Here is a 15,724-nt window from a genome sequence, read left to right as displayed (position 1 = left end):
GCAACTTCAGCCTTTATATTATTACTGGTTAATTAGAATGAAATGTAGTGCTAAAGACAAATATTACAAATACTTTTAAACTAGTTATTCATGTATAAGTAATATTTTGCTTGTGTTACTCCTTTTTTGTCCCTCTAAAACATTATACTGCAATTTAAAATAGCTCAGAGGCTCTTTGCTTCTGTATTTTCCCAGTTAGTCCAAAATATTATGCTGGCAGAATGCCCTATAATATAAAAGGTATTTCATAATGCTAGTAAGTATGTTAATATAACTTGAAAATTATAATACATTAGGAAAGAAAGTTCTCTCTTTCTGACCCAGTAATCCAAGGCCTTCAGTCCCTAATACAAAGCATTTTCCATTCCACTATCAGGCACGCCCTCAACTGGATGAAATGAAACAGTTGCTTTATTTGTATATGTTAACAATAAAAAATCCTCTAGACATATAAAACTTGTTCTAACACTTTGATTATAGTGGTAAAAAAAAGAAGAATTTTATTTTGGTTGTCTACATTTTAATATATTAATAAGAATTTCAGTCACAACTTGAACAATTTTTGTATTATCACTTCCATTTTTAATATTCAACGGTCTTTAAGTCATCTGTAATAAATAGTTAATTGGGCTGAAAGGGAAAATATGATAAAAGCCTTGAGTTAGAAATGTATTTGAAAAAAACTTACTTGGAGCTATATACTTCTGATTTATAGTGATTCCTTTAAGATACTGACAGTAAGAACTCAAACTTATTTTTTAATAGAATAAATAAAGCCTGATTTCATTGGATATGAAGAATACAAGTCTTCAATGTCCTTTACTATAACATAAAAATAGAAAATCAAAAGCCAGCTTATTAGAACTGCCTCTCTAAAAACTTTATCCACATGGTCAATTAAAATTGGAGTCTCTGTATGATCTCAACAAAGTTACAACATAAAACATCTGTTCAACTGAAATCGAAGTAAGTGGCACTCCTGCCCAACATTTCTAATTTCTCAGTATTTAGGCTTCCTGAGCAAACGTATTCATGGTTATCTTAGTTAAAACTGGATTTTCTCTGCCAACAATCAATTTGATTGACATATTTACATATCAACTCATCTCATCTTACAAATTTTAAACTTTTTCATTTAAAATTGGATGCAAGTTGGCATCTTTCAAGAACTTTACGTATATTTTAGGTTCAAACTCTGCATTAGAACATTTCTTAAACTTTTGTAAGTAATAGATACACATATCCAAATGTATATTTATGACCTGTCAAAATGGAATTTTATATGCATGCAGTTGTATTCTCACCATTTCATGTGAAAGGTGATAATTTTAGCCAACTATAAATGAACTTCTTTTAATAGTATAAACTGGATCATTGCATTAGTTAGAAACAATGTAACAGAAATAAATAATTTAGGGATAACACCATCAACTTCAGAAAGAATGTTAGTTATAACTTTAATTGCTGCTTATTCTTGTGTCATCTCTTACCTGATCTTTAATTTCAAGATCCCTTTTAGTTTTTGCTCTGTACTCTCTGTGCTCCTTTTCTGCCTCATCTTTCTCCATTTTGGTTTTATTCAACTGAAAACGCATTTCTCCACACACCTGTTAGATTATAAAACCTAAATCAATAGCTGTTGGAATTTTCCAGGCAATGCTTGCAATTAGATCTTTTGGTGCCCCCTAGAGGGCATATAGATAAAATGTAATAGGACTTTTCTAAAACTGACATTTTTATTAGACTATTCAGTATAGCCTGCTAAGTTTCATATAATTCAGCATAACAAAAAGACCATCTCTTAACTTTATAATATTTCTTATTAGAATATTCATTATTGTCTGCTATTATTTATAGACAATTCAGGTATATTCAGTTTAACAGTTTAAAATTAAAGAAATAGAAGTGCATAAATAATAAATTTAAATAATGTGCTCAAGATTATTTTAGGTAAAATAGCAGTTTTAATAGAATATTATAAATTCAAATGCACAATCATATAACTTTTAGTTAGGTAAAATAAGTAATTAAAACATTGAGCTATATTGTTTACTGAAAAATTTCTGGTTAAATATTCCTTTATATTATAAAAATTTTGTCAAGCTTTTATTTAAGGAAACTTATAAAGGTTTTTTTTCTCTCTGCTGATAGACTATAGTCTATTATTGATATTTAGGTGTAAAATACTCAGTATTTAACTTTTTAGATAATATCAATCTTACTATAGTAATTGCACAATACTACTCAAGAAATATTTTCTGTCAAAACATACATAAAAGAAAAAATGTACATTTAAATGCAATAACTTTAATACATGGATAAACAATAAGCATACATAGTATCTTAAAAGTGTTGTATATCATTCTTTATAAAATTGTTATTTTTTCCCCCAATTCAGGGTCTCTACAGACATAGAAAGATAGAAAATGAAGCTAGTAGATAAATATAAATAAATTATAGGCGTTTTGAGATAGTTGAGAATCTGTAGAGAAAGTGATTAAATCACAAGTCTGTCTAATATATAGAGGTTTTTATATATTATAACATATATATAATTATATATGAATACATATATGTGTGTATATGCGTGTGTGTATGTGTGTATGTATATATATATACACACACACATATATGTGTGTGTGTGTGTGTGTGTGTATATATATATATAAAATGGTAATACTTGCCTGAAACTTCCATTTGGTATTTCTCCAAAAATAATGATTTTGAAAACTTTAGAAATTAGTTTCATCATTATTGAGTTATTAGAATATACTAAAATATAAAATATATGAGTATCCTATATTCAAATTTAAACTAATATAAGTTCAAATTTATACAGATAAGACAAAAAAAAAGTCAATAAGCTTTTCCTCAGTGGCACTCAGAAAGATAAAATAGAAAGGAAATTACAAATAAAAAATTTTACTAGAGATTCAGTTGCCATCAATATGTGAGAGCTGCTTCTTCAAAAAATTATAAATTTATAAAAAGCTTTTAATTATAAAACTAAATAAAATTAAAAATTAAGAATGAATGACAAAAAAATACAGGGTGCTAATTTATTTTCTATTTCAATTCTTTACTATTGTAATCTATTTGGTTTATGTCTATGAATGAAGTGGGAAAAATCTTAAACTGATTATATAAAAAAATAATAATTATACAACCATGATGTTTAAAATCCACCCCTGGCATAAGCTTAATATATAATAAATGCTTAAGCATAAAGTCCCATTATTTTATTCCTCTTTTAAAGTTTCCTTAATACTTCCAGATTAGCATTTGCTATGTTTATCCATAACACTTAAATTTCATCTAAAATAAGTCAACAAATTAATCTCAGGGTTGAAAGCAATCTCAAGCCTATTTATTCTAATCACTTCTTAGGTTTATGTTCTTTTGGATAGCTCTAGAGCCCAAAACTCATTCTTTACATTACCATTTTCAACAGAAAGTTCTTTCCCTATAAGGAACTGAAAATAATCACCATAGATTTCACCCATAAATCTAATTTACAAATTAAATGTTTTCATTATTTTTACAATTAAGGATTTTAATTATTTCTATGCCTTTCATCAATTGCTTTACCTCCACTCCTATCTCCATACAAACACATGGAGGTATACTGGCAAATATAAGCTTCTTAAATTTCTACATAAGCTAGAATTCTAGAAAGCAAATGGAGAATTACAGAAATTAAAGAAAAAAGGGGAAATGGCTCTTTTTAAATATATAAATTAAAATAAATTCTAAATACTGAATTATAAAGCAACAATGGCATAACAGTGTGTTAACAATTAAGGAAAATATAGAAAGGTTATGCATTTTAAACAAGTTATCTGTGTATTTTGTGGTGAAAAATAAGTTGATTTATTATATTATGCATGCCCATATTTAGTTTCTTAGTTTGAAAGAAACTGACTTGAAATTTTGATGAACTTCTATCAGTTCTTAAAATAGGGATCTTGCTAACCTTATCCAGTTAAGACCCCAAAGAAACTTAATTCTGGGTTCAGAAGTTAATGATGCCCATAACACAGATGCTGTGAAATCTGAATGTATGAACTTAAACATCAATAAATAAGAACTTGTGATTCAGAATCTTCATTTTGGAAGCCAGAGAATAGGAGAAATTTTTATGTTAAGTATACTTTTCAAGTTGTAAATGGATATCTTTGAAAATTATTGTGAAACAAAACAAACCTTATGCTCTCCAGACAAAAAACAAACAAAAACATTAATTAATACAAGTTTTATCAAATATTTAATAATTAAAGTAATATAACTCTTATTTATAAGTCTTAACTCTTTAAGATTTTTGAGGACATTAGTTATATCTAATTCATCTTGGAATTTGCAGTACCAGAAAAAGGGCTGAATATAGTAAATAAATGTTTGCCAAATGACCATTAAGCAGACTTTTAATATTCTCGAAATAAAAAAATTTCAAGACTTCTTTCTAATAACAAAAAGAGGTTTGCACATTAATAAAAAATATTTCAAAGAAAGTATTTACTTCTGTAAAAACTAAAATATCTTTTTGTACCTTGGTGGCATCCATTTCCTGAGAAGCAAACTGGGTTTGAATTTCTTCTAGTTGATTAATAGCTGAAATCTTCTCTCTTGTAATTTTTTCCACCTGGGCCTCAAGTTGGGCAATATTCTGAGACAGGATCAACATCTAGAAGAAGAAACAAAAATTCTTTTTTTTTTTTTTTTTTAAAGAGATAGGAGAGAGAGAGAGAGAATTTTAATATTTATTTTTTAGTTTTCGGCGGACACAACATCTTTGTATGTGGTGCTGAGGATGGAACCCGGGCCGTACACATGCCACGTGAGCGGGCTACCGCTTGAGCCACATCCCCAGCCTAGAAACAAAAATTCTAATAATAAAATAATTTGATAAATAATATTTTATTAATAGAGTCTTGGCATAGCCTCAGAGCTCTGTTTAAGTTATTTCTCTGTAGATTGGGTACATCCACTTCTCTACCTCTTCAATGTATCCTAGAGTTTAAATATGCATTTTCTTTCTATTCATTTCCCCTTACCTCTTATTTTGTAAGATGTGAAAGATGATAAAAAATTTTTTTTGGTTAAAATCCCAAGATGACAGATATCAGACACACCAGTAAGTTATGGAACAGATTTCCATAAACTGATTCAGAGGTGGTATGGTGGAATCAAGCAATTCTTAGGTCCTTCTCCCACATGGAGGGCATAAAAGGAGAGTTAAAGAGGAATATAACTTTAGAGAGAACTATGACTTCTACTTTCCTCTCCCAAAACCAACAAAGAGGAGGCTTTTTGCAGTTTCTTTTGTTGGTAAAACTCCACCTCCCATTTTCTAGCACTCCCCTAACCTTCCCAAAGGATTCAGTTCATCCATTATCTCCTTGCCTTCCGGAAGCCTTCCTTGACCTCCAGTTCTCAGCACAAAATAGGCAATCCTACACAAGCTTAGGGTTGCTGTCCAGTCAATGTGCACTGAGATGCTCATGCCTCTTGTTTTTGACTTGCATCCATTTGCAGACTACTTCCCTTGCTACACTTGTTGTGTAATATTTTGAATGTCACTCTGGGTACTCCTACAACAACCTTAGTATATGCACCTTCATCACAGTATTTACTATACTGTTTTAAGTTGACTCCTTGTTTCCTCATTAGACTAGAAGTTCCTCAAGGGCACATTCATTAAAAGGAACCATATTTGATGAATGGATAAGAAATTAATGAGAATAAATATCTTTTCCAAGGGGCTATCTGAATATTGGTCTTAGATTTTATTCTCAGGATTAAAAATGCTTTCTAGAATTTAGACTTAATTATAGATTTTTGTATATAATTATGTTTTGTTCTGCTCCAGTGAGTCAAACTTCTCTAGTTCTTTGATGAATTAGCAGTTTTAAAATGAAGAAATGCTACCCTAACTCCAGCAAAATAGATGGGGTACCTATGAGTTTTTATATGTTAAAATAAAAACTGGTAATGAGTTGGAAATAATGATACTTGAAACTTAACATTGTACCCTGACATATGTGTGAATTCAGTTCTATAAATGAAATCAATAAGCAAAATTTTATGATTAAAATTCAACATTGAGGGGCTAGAGTTGTAGCTCAGTGGTAGAGTGCTTGCCTAGCATGCGTAAGGCACTGGGTTATATCCTTAATAGCACATAAAAATAAATAAATAAAATAAAGGTATTGTGTCCATCTACAACTAAAAAAATATTTTTAAGAAAATCAACACTGAACCAGAGTTTTGATAAAGAGCATTACTGCAATAAAACTAAGATAGGTGTCTGCCTTTGCATTATTTAAATAGCTAAAGTTGACCTTTAGGAAAATAATGAACCCTGGTAGTTATTTTCCAATTTATGTAGATGAATTAATTAACTTTTCTGAAGATTGTAAAGCATTATATATTTGACTTCTGGTTGTTTACATGTCCTTATCAAAAGATAGTCTACAAATCAAATTTACACATAAAATTGGCTTCACTAATAACAATCTATGAAGTATCCTTGAGCATGTTACAATCTGAACCTAAAATTAAAAGTCAAAAGCAGATAAACAGAACAAATGTATCAATTTAATTTCCTTAATTTAAGAATTCAAGTTCATGACTATTTATATCATGAAATGTGTAATGACATGTTTTTTGGAATCATGTAATAGCAACAAATTTCAATGACCCACTATTTAAAACCACATATTATATATTTATGTGGAGATAAATCTGATGGTAAACATTAACATTGTACAGTTTTGAAGCAAATATGTAGACATTTATTTTTTGCCAACTGTAAATTCTGAATCAGTTTCTATTACAAAGCATGTTAACAAATCTCCCCTTCCTTAGGACTTATCTCTCTCTGCCACCCATCACTTCTTTCTTCTGCTCACTGTCTTCTGCCTCCTGTCACCCACTTCCTGAGGTTTCCCCTCCTGTTGTCACACCTTCTTTTTCCCCATGCCCACCATCTGGAAGTCAGCATTACACTGCAGGAGCTTCTCCACCCACATCTGTTGCAGAGCCAGAAGTAACACAGACACAGCTGCAACACTGCTGGATGTCCAAGGCATTGACATCAAGTAAGTCCTTTAAACTTTGACAGGGGCAAGGAAGAGACAAGGACACCCCAATTTGGGAGGGCTTAACAAAAAATTTTTGCAAAGCAGTCCCTCGTGTATTGAATAAGTTACAAAACAGAAATTCCCATACCTGAGATACAAGAATTAAAGATTCTAGCAATGGAATATTATCAAGGGAAGCAATTGAGAAACTGTGTGGACCATGGGGTTTGCTCAAGTAAATACATGATGAATGACTGAATGAACAAACAAATCTGAGAGTCAGTCCAACCAAGGACACTCACAGAAAGCAATGTTCATGGGAGAATGATTTAAACCTGTCTATATAGAAGGCACCTGTCCTGTTAGAGCTTCCAACACAATGGAATTTTAAAAGAGAGTGAAAAGAAAAGAAAAAAAAAAAAGAAAGAAAGAAAGAAAGCCTCTACAAGTCCTTGTAGATCTCAAGTATTTGTACTTTTAGGAAAGCAGGGAGGGCTGCTATGGCACTAACTTTAATTACTCAGCACTTACAATGTTATGTTTAGTTGTCCTACTATATTATGTTTCTCTGCTAAGCACTGTCATACATATTCTCTTTCCTTTAAATTCCTTTAGAGAAGAAATCATTATTTTCTTACTTTTTTATTTTTGGAGAAGAAATTTTATTGGATTTTCAGTTTAGCTGAAATGAGATTTAAAACAAAACAAAAAAACTAAGTAACTTACCAAAGCTCATTCAAGAAAAAAACAAAAACCTGGACTTCATTTGGTTTTAATTAAAATTTTTCTTTTTCTTTTTTTTGTACTGGAGATTGAACCCAAGAGTGCTTTACTCGATCTATATCCCAGCCCTTTTTATTTTTTATTTTGGGACAGGGTATTGCTAAGTTGCCTCACTAAATTGCTAATGCTCACCCTGAACCTGGGATTCTCCTATCTCAGCCTCCTGAGTCACTGGGATTACCAGTATGCACCTCCATGCCTGGCTGGTAAAGATAGGCCTTAAATTCAAGTCTATCTACTTTTACTAACATGAAGGTCCAAGAAAGAAGAAAAACATTCAATAAATCTACTTCTTTCTCTAAATTAAGTATAATAGCCACAAACTAAACTTTATTAAATTCCTACCATAAAACAGCATTATATTTTCAAAATCTCATCTCATTTAATTCCATCAAGCCTTGAGATAAGCATTATCAACCTTTTTCTTTTTTATATTTATTTTTTAGTTGTAGTTGAATACAATACCTTTATTTCACTTATTTATTATTATGTGGTGCTGAGGATCAAACCCAGTGCCTCATGCATGCCAGGCAAGCACGCTACCACTTGAGCCACATCCTCAGCCCATCAACCTTTTTCTTTATTCCTGAAATGTAGAGAGATTTAAAAATTGCCAAGATCAGAGAAAGCTCAAATTAGGGTTGACTAAATCCTTTTTTTCTCCAAAGCTACTTTCCCTGCTGAAAGCATTTAACCTCAGTGCTAGGATCAATGTTGGCTCTTTAGTCATACAACCTTATTTAGGATAGAATCTTGATATCAAATGCTGGCCAAAGTTTTCTTGGGGAAAATAAACTTAAATGGCTCAGGTTCCAAAATACACTGTATTTCTGTTACCATTTTTATTCATGAAATAATTGTTAGTCTTAGTATAAAGTTATCTTACATATGAACACACCTGGCATATTGCCAGACCCATTTCAGCCTTCCTTCTTCCTTTCTTATCAGGAATTATTATCAAATCAACATACTTTTTGTATAGTAGAAGTACCTAGGAAGGCAAATGGTTTCCACTAAATAATCCTCCAAAAAAATTGCGTAGGTATGAACAATAGCTGATCTTTGTTATTGATACCATTCTCACTCATACACAACAGTCCATTCATAACTTAACCTCCCTCCATGCCTTGTGATGACTCTAGCATTTTAGCTCTGTCTTTCCAATTGCATGGGAACCCCCACCCTTACATGACCTTCATTTATTTATTCATTCAATAAATATATATATTTTAAGCACATTTTAATGTGAAAAGAATAAATCAAACAATGAGTATCATACATGAAAGGGGCTCAATAAATTAGGGAAGGCAAAAAATTCAAGAAGAATTTGCAATAAACTGAGTTATGGGAACCCATGCAGAAGATGGCAATAAAGCTTTGGGTGGCCCTGAAAGTAGGTAGTATCAAGAACTCTGAAGGATCAAAGAAGGTAAAGGAAGATTCCTGAAGGCAAGGGACAAAAATACATGCAAAATCCTGAAATGAATAAACAAACATTATGACTGCTTGTTTTCTCATTGGGGAAGTGCAAGGAGGTCAGGATGGTGGGGATGCAAGGAAGAAAAATGAAGGGAGATGAGACTGGAGAGAAAGAATTGAAGTTTTTATGTTATGCTAAGGGAGCCTAAATTTTATCCAGGGTTGTAGGGAGACATAAAGAATTTTAAAGCAAAAGACTGGCACATTGAGAAATTCATTTTAGAAAGATCATTCTAGCTATGATAAAGAGAACAGATGGGAAGGAGGTGACACTGAAGGCACAGATACAAGAGACTGGAGGAACAATCCAAGGGTGACATGGCAATTTAAAATACTTAGGGACCTGAATCTCTAGAACTTGGTGATGAGGTGTAAAGGTTGAGGTAGAAAGCAGAGACAAGGATGAAAACAAGATTTCTGTTGTGCACAACTATAGGAATAGCAGTTCCACTGGGGCAAGGAAGATGGAAAGTAAGCCTGATTTGGGAGCTCAGTAGAAAATGAAAGATTTAGAAATGTATACTATACATGGAATTAAAGCTACAGTAGTGATGAAGACAACTCAATTGATAACTCTCTACTAAACTCTAGAACTTTCTATTAAGCAGCTTTCTGAATGTGTCTCCTTCACTATCTCAAAATGAAGAAAATCATTCTCCGAAATAAAACATGAGTTCAAAGAAATCCAGGAACATGTATCTTTTAATATGAACTAAAAATTCAGTAAATATAGTACAGGGAGGCAGGTGGTCAATAAGCTTAGCAACAGTATTCTCAAGGACTATGGGTACAAAAGCTGATTTGGAGTGCACTGAAGAGTAAATGGAAAGTAAGAAAATAAAGATGTGTTTGGATAATCTTTCAAGGAACTTAACAATTAAGGGAATGAGTGAGGAGAGATATAGAATTACTAAGGTAGCTTTCACTCTTGGCTGCATATTGGAATAAACTAGGCAACTTAAAAAAAATTACTGACCCTGGCAGGTGGTGGTGCACACCTATAATCCCAGCAACTCAGGAGACTGAGGCATGAGGATTGCAAGTTTGAGGCCAGCATCAGTAATTTAGTGAGGCCCTATGAACTTAGCAATACCCTTTCTCAAAAAATATAAAGGGATAGGGATGTAGCTAAATGAGAAGCACTCCTGGGTTTAATTCCCAGTACCCAAACCAACCAACCAACCAACCACCCTTTCTCTGCCCCCCCCGCAAAAAAAATTTAACTGGTTTGGTATATTTTGGGCAATGAGATTTTTAGATCTTTTAGAGTAGTAAAGATCGATTAGAATAAAGATTTTTTTCAACAGGTGAGAGAATTTGAGAGTATTTTCCTAATGTTAAGAAAGAAAGAAAAGTTTTAAGACTCAGAAGATAGGGGATAACAAATGAAATAAACTCTTTGAGGTGGGAAAGGGGCTGTGATCTAGGTTAATGGATGATGATAGGATTAAGCCTTGTCCATCCTGACATGTTTGGGCTATAGGTGAAAATTTGTTTAATGGCAGAGGTGAGGAAATAAATACTTGGGATGGATATTATCTGATGGTTTCAATTTTATTTGTTATTTCCTTTATTATTCTTTATTAAAGCTCTCTGCTGAGAATGAAGGAGAAAGTCATATGGCAGAGAATTTGAGGATAACAAAAGTGATATAGAATGATCATGGAAAAATGAGTACAAGTTATCATTTTCCACTTGGACTACTATAACCTGATCTTTACATCTATTCTGGTTCTCTTTCTAATCTACTGATAAAATGATTTTTTTTCAAATATAAATGACATCAGAACACTTTCCAATTTAAAGCTATTAAATGGTTTTTCATTACTTTTTGGATAAAATTTAAAATTTCTCACAAGGAATTTAAGGTCATTCAGGATTTGGCCTCTGAACACTTCTCCAAACTCCATGATTTTGACCCTCATTCCTTATGTTCCTGTCATCTGGGCATTTCTTAAATTCCTAGAAAGTCCAGTGTTTTTTTTAGCTTCAGAGTCTTTGGTTTATTATTTTCCTGGACCTGAAACTCTTCCCATCAACTCTTCAATTGTTCCTGACAATTCCTTCTTAACCTTTCCAGTATCATTTAAAAATCTTTTCCTTATGAAAATTCTCATGACTGTCCTAGACTAGGTCAGATTCTCCTGCTGCACATTCCCACAGTATTCTATATTGAGCCATTAATGCTTTATAAGAATCATAATTAGAAAGTAATTTATGAAAATATTTGTTTAATGTTTAAAAAATGTCTAACATCTTCATGAGGCAATTTCATTGGTCCTGAAACTACCACATCCCCAGGCTTTCTAAAATTAATATCTGTTGATTGCTGAAAGAATGGGAAAGAAAGGAATGCATAGGAGGACTAATAGACCCCCAAGTGTGCAAAGTTTCCATCTATTGTAGGATTTTCATCAGCTGAGATGACCAATCCAAGGCAGAGAGGTAGTCAGTCAGACTGACCTACAGTAAGGGTTTTCTTTTTCTTTTTTTTTTTTAATACATTTTTTAGTTGCTGATGGACCTTTACTTTATTTATTTATTTAATTATGGTGCTGAGAATCAAACTTAGTGGTTCACACATGCTAGGCAAGTGCTCTACTACTGAGCCATAACCCCAGCTCTACAGTAAGGTTTTAACAGACACATTTTTGTTTTCTTTCAAAAAGGGTAAGAAGAGAATGGAGTTATAGTAAATGCTTCAATTTATCCAGAAGACTTAAAACTGGTTGGGCAGAAGTTGTGACTTTTCTCTTTTTTTTACATAGGACTGTACATTGCCTTGTACACAGCAGATACATAGTAGGTATTTGCTATATGAGTTAATTATTACACACTGGAGTATTACAGTATTTAGGGCACAAGCTTTGAGTCTACTTAAAAAAATGTAACACAGTTGTTTTGGTTACTTCTTGCCCAATTTTATTACTATAGCAACTTTAAAATTAGGTTCCACTCAACTCTGCATTCCAATTTGTTACTGTTTTTCCAATACTGCACATTTCATGTTATTTGTTCCTTTTGCCTACAATTTCTCCCTTCCAGTTAGTTATTCATCTGGTTATGGTCATTATTGGTCATGTAGTTTTTCAGAACTGATTTCATACAATTTGTATAATCACTTTTTATTGATTACATTGTTTCTTACAAATTTTATCTTATGTTTAATTTGGTATAGGGGATAAAAAGGGGAGTCATTTCTCCTTAATTTAGGCAAGGTTGAAATAAAAGCTGGTATTTTTGGAGCACTTGATCTCCTTTAAAAAACATGAGGGGCAAGCTGAATGGCAGAATATGGAAGTAAATTGATTATTTTAATTGAAAAGGTCAGAAATTAATTTCATTGAGAAATATGAAGAAAAAATAAAACGTTTTAATGAGCTCTTAAAATATAAGAAATTTACTTATAAAGGTTTTTAATATTTAAAGCCCATTCAAGAATGGCAGCCTAAAGGCACATCAACACTAACATTTTTTCAGCAGTGGGCATAACAACTCAAGTACCTTTGATTCCATGTCCTCCCTTTCTTTCGTTATTTCTTTTTTCATCATCTCTTTCTCAAAGGCCCTTTTCTCCTGCTGAGATGCAAGTTCTTTTTCAAGCCTTTCTGTCTGCCTTTCCAGTTCATTCTTCAACTGCTCACACTGGATTAGAGCCTGTCAGAATAAGAGAGTAACATGGGAGGTAGCATTTAGAAAAAAAATACAGAAAGAAAAGAGTCATTTAAGTTTTACTTTTACTTAAAGTAGTTAAAATTCACTATAAAGTTCATTAGAATAACTTTGTGTTTATTGACACCACTTACTGATCTAGTATGCAAATGTTACATTTACTCAGATATTTCAATATTCACAATTATGGCTGATCAACTAGAAAATTCAGGTAACAGACCTTGATGAGGGCCACAGATGAGTCAGAATTTGAAAACATGGATCAGAAAAACCAAGTGTTTTAGAATTTTAAATTATATATCATGTTAATATTATATGATTATATAAATTTTACTAATTTCTGATTTCCTTGTTAAGAATTTGAATATTTTAAATGACAAATGGATATACAATTTAAAATGAGATGTTAAATACTGTATTTCATGACACACAGACATTTATTGTTTAACACTATATTAATAGTTTTCTTAACTATAACTAAAATTTAGTTCATTACCCTTAAACATACAACTAATGTAAATATTAGGTAATAATCAAAAGTTAAAATAGGGAAAGAGTCAAAACTGAATTCACTACTTAACTTAATGATAATTGTCACCATAAGTGTCCTTTAGTCTAAATTTCTCATTATATTTCCAGAAATAAAAAGTTCCTAATTTCCTTTTGGCTACATTTATAACACCTGTATGGATAACACCCAATAATAAAATATGACTTCAAAAATCACAATTTTTTAAAACCCCAATAAAATTAAGGTTCTAATTTATCTTGGTCTTATCCCAGTTGCTCTTATCTATAAAATCTACTTCATCCAATCTTTATTTTCCCCTGAATTTGTTAAAAGAAACCCAAGGGGCCTCATATGCACAAAGCCCTGGGTTCAGTCCCCAGCCCCACAAAAACAACAGCAGCAACAACAACAACAAAAAGAAACCCAAGTCTTTTATGGTTACTGGGTGATTATAAATTTAATAGTCCCATTTGTTGGTAATGGAAATAGATATAGTTACAGCATATGCTGTAAGTTTTATGCATTATTATACTTCCCTCTGGTGAAAGCTATAATAAATACAGACAATAAATATCTAGGGGCTGGGGGCATTGGCTCATGCTGTTAATCCCAGCTACTCAGGAAGAGGGGCAGGAGGATTTCAAGTTCCCAGACTAGTCTTGGCAATTTAGCAAGACCCTGTCTCAAAGAAAAAAAAAAATTAAAAAGGTTGGGGCAATTGTTCACTGGTAGAGTGCCCCTGGGTTCTAGTCCCATAACTGCAAAAAAGGAAAATCAATCAATCAATCTAGGATACATGAATTTTCCTTTCTTCATCTAAAAAGCATTAAGCTTTTTGGGGGGATCTTTTCTTGAACATTTCTGACTTGTAGTATGAGGTAAGTTTAACTGTGTCAGATTAATGGGGGGCGGGGGGAGGAATAACTATAAAATGATTACTGTAGGGAGTTAGTCCCAAGCTAAATTCTAGTGCAGAATGCCTGGGAATGGAAATTTTAAAAGAAATGAAAAAGCATAATTTTTCCATAATTAAAGCACTTGGAGCTTTGAAATATGAATTAGTGACTTTTGTGCTTCAAAATATAATTGTGTTTATAAAAACATTTTATATGAATTAATGCAAATGACTATAACTTTTTGCTGACATAATGAATATTACTGGTATAAATTAATAAAATAATTATTGAATATAAATAAATATATCCAATTTAGGTAGGATGAAACACACACACACACACACAAAAGAAGGAAAAAGAGACCAAAGCTACAAAGCTAAAAGCAACATGATTTTAGAGTTACTCCCCAGATCTGTTTTTCCTCTAAGCTGGTCAAATTCCTAAGAAATCTACAAATCTTAGTGTTACTATGAATTCACTCATCGATGCAAATTGCCTTATTTTGATTTAAGCTTATATGCCTGTAAAGCCTATACAACATGTTTTAAGATTAGATAAAACAAAGGGAGATATATTTTAAGAAACTATAAAATAGGCACATTCCAAATGTTATTTATTAACCAGATAGAGGAGACAATGTCAACCTGAAGATCCTGGAGAGGACCAGACCACCATAAATTTCTTGTGATCTATGATCAAAGAACTGAGTTCACTAGGCTGGTGTCATTCTTCCATTTCATCTTATGCCCACTCCTCACAAAGTCTCTTTTAAAAGAAGAACCCTAGATCCCCAAAGTGCATTTCACTTTGGAACACCCACACCCTTTCTTCCTTACTCTATTGCTTTCTTTCACTAAGTAAACCTGTCAGTGACATCCTATCTGATACATCCAGAAATTCTTTTCTGTGTAAAATATTAAGAATCTACATGGACCAAGTTGAGGTCCCCTTTTCCTCTTTAGAAGGGGCCTGTTAGGACCCCCTCTCGTGACACAATCAGAAGGTATTCAATTGAATAAAAATTAATGAAATACAAGAACAGTAGAATAGATTGCTGAAAACCTAAAACCCAAGCTAACCTGAAGAGCAACTAAAGAAAGAATTCAAAGAATTCAATCAGTTCAGGAACAAGGAAGAACAAATGATCATTATAGAGAGACCAAATGCCTAGATAAGGTGATTTAGCAAAAAGTACAAAAGTACAATGTTATAAATCACATAAATAAAAACATCGCCAAAGTCTTGTTTTGTGAATGGTCTCTTTCTTTCAAGGATAAGCCAACAGTAATAATGGGTCATGATGA

The 15,724-nt window shown here is 32.1% G+C and overlaps 1 protein-coding gene across 10 annotated transcripts in view; it reads right to left on the bottom strand.

The window, feature by feature from the left end:
• The window catches only part of Sdccag8 (SHH signaling and ciliogenesis regulator SDCCAG8), a 232,075-nt gene that overhangs the window by 154,916 nt on the left and 61,435 nt on the right, over positions 1–15,724 (bottom strand). For all 10 annotated transcript variants that reach the window (XM_071599982.1, XM_027928673.2, XM_071599985.1 and 7 more), the window contains 3 exons: positions 12,846–12,998; positions 4,547–4,681; positions 1,491–1,607 (listed from right to left, as the gene is read on the bottom strand). In XM_071599982.1, coding sequence (XP_071456083.1) covers positions 1,491–1,607; positions 4,547–4,681; positions 12,846–12,998 — 405 coding nt within the window. The remainder of the gene's footprint in view (positions 1–1,490; positions 1,608–4,546; positions 4,682–12,845; positions 12,999–15,724) is intronic.

The sequence above is a fragment of the Marmota flaviventris genome, chromosome 12 (genome assembly GCF_047511675.1).
Source record: "Marmota flaviventris isolate mMarFla1 chromosome 12, mMarFla1.hap1, whole genome shotgun sequence".
NCBI classification, from domain to species: Eukaryota; Metazoa; Chordata; class Mammalia; order Rodentia; family Sciuridae; genus Marmota; species Marmota flaviventris.
Note: the sequence above shows the minus strand (reverse complement) of the source record. Positions and strands in the feature narration are given on the sequence as shown.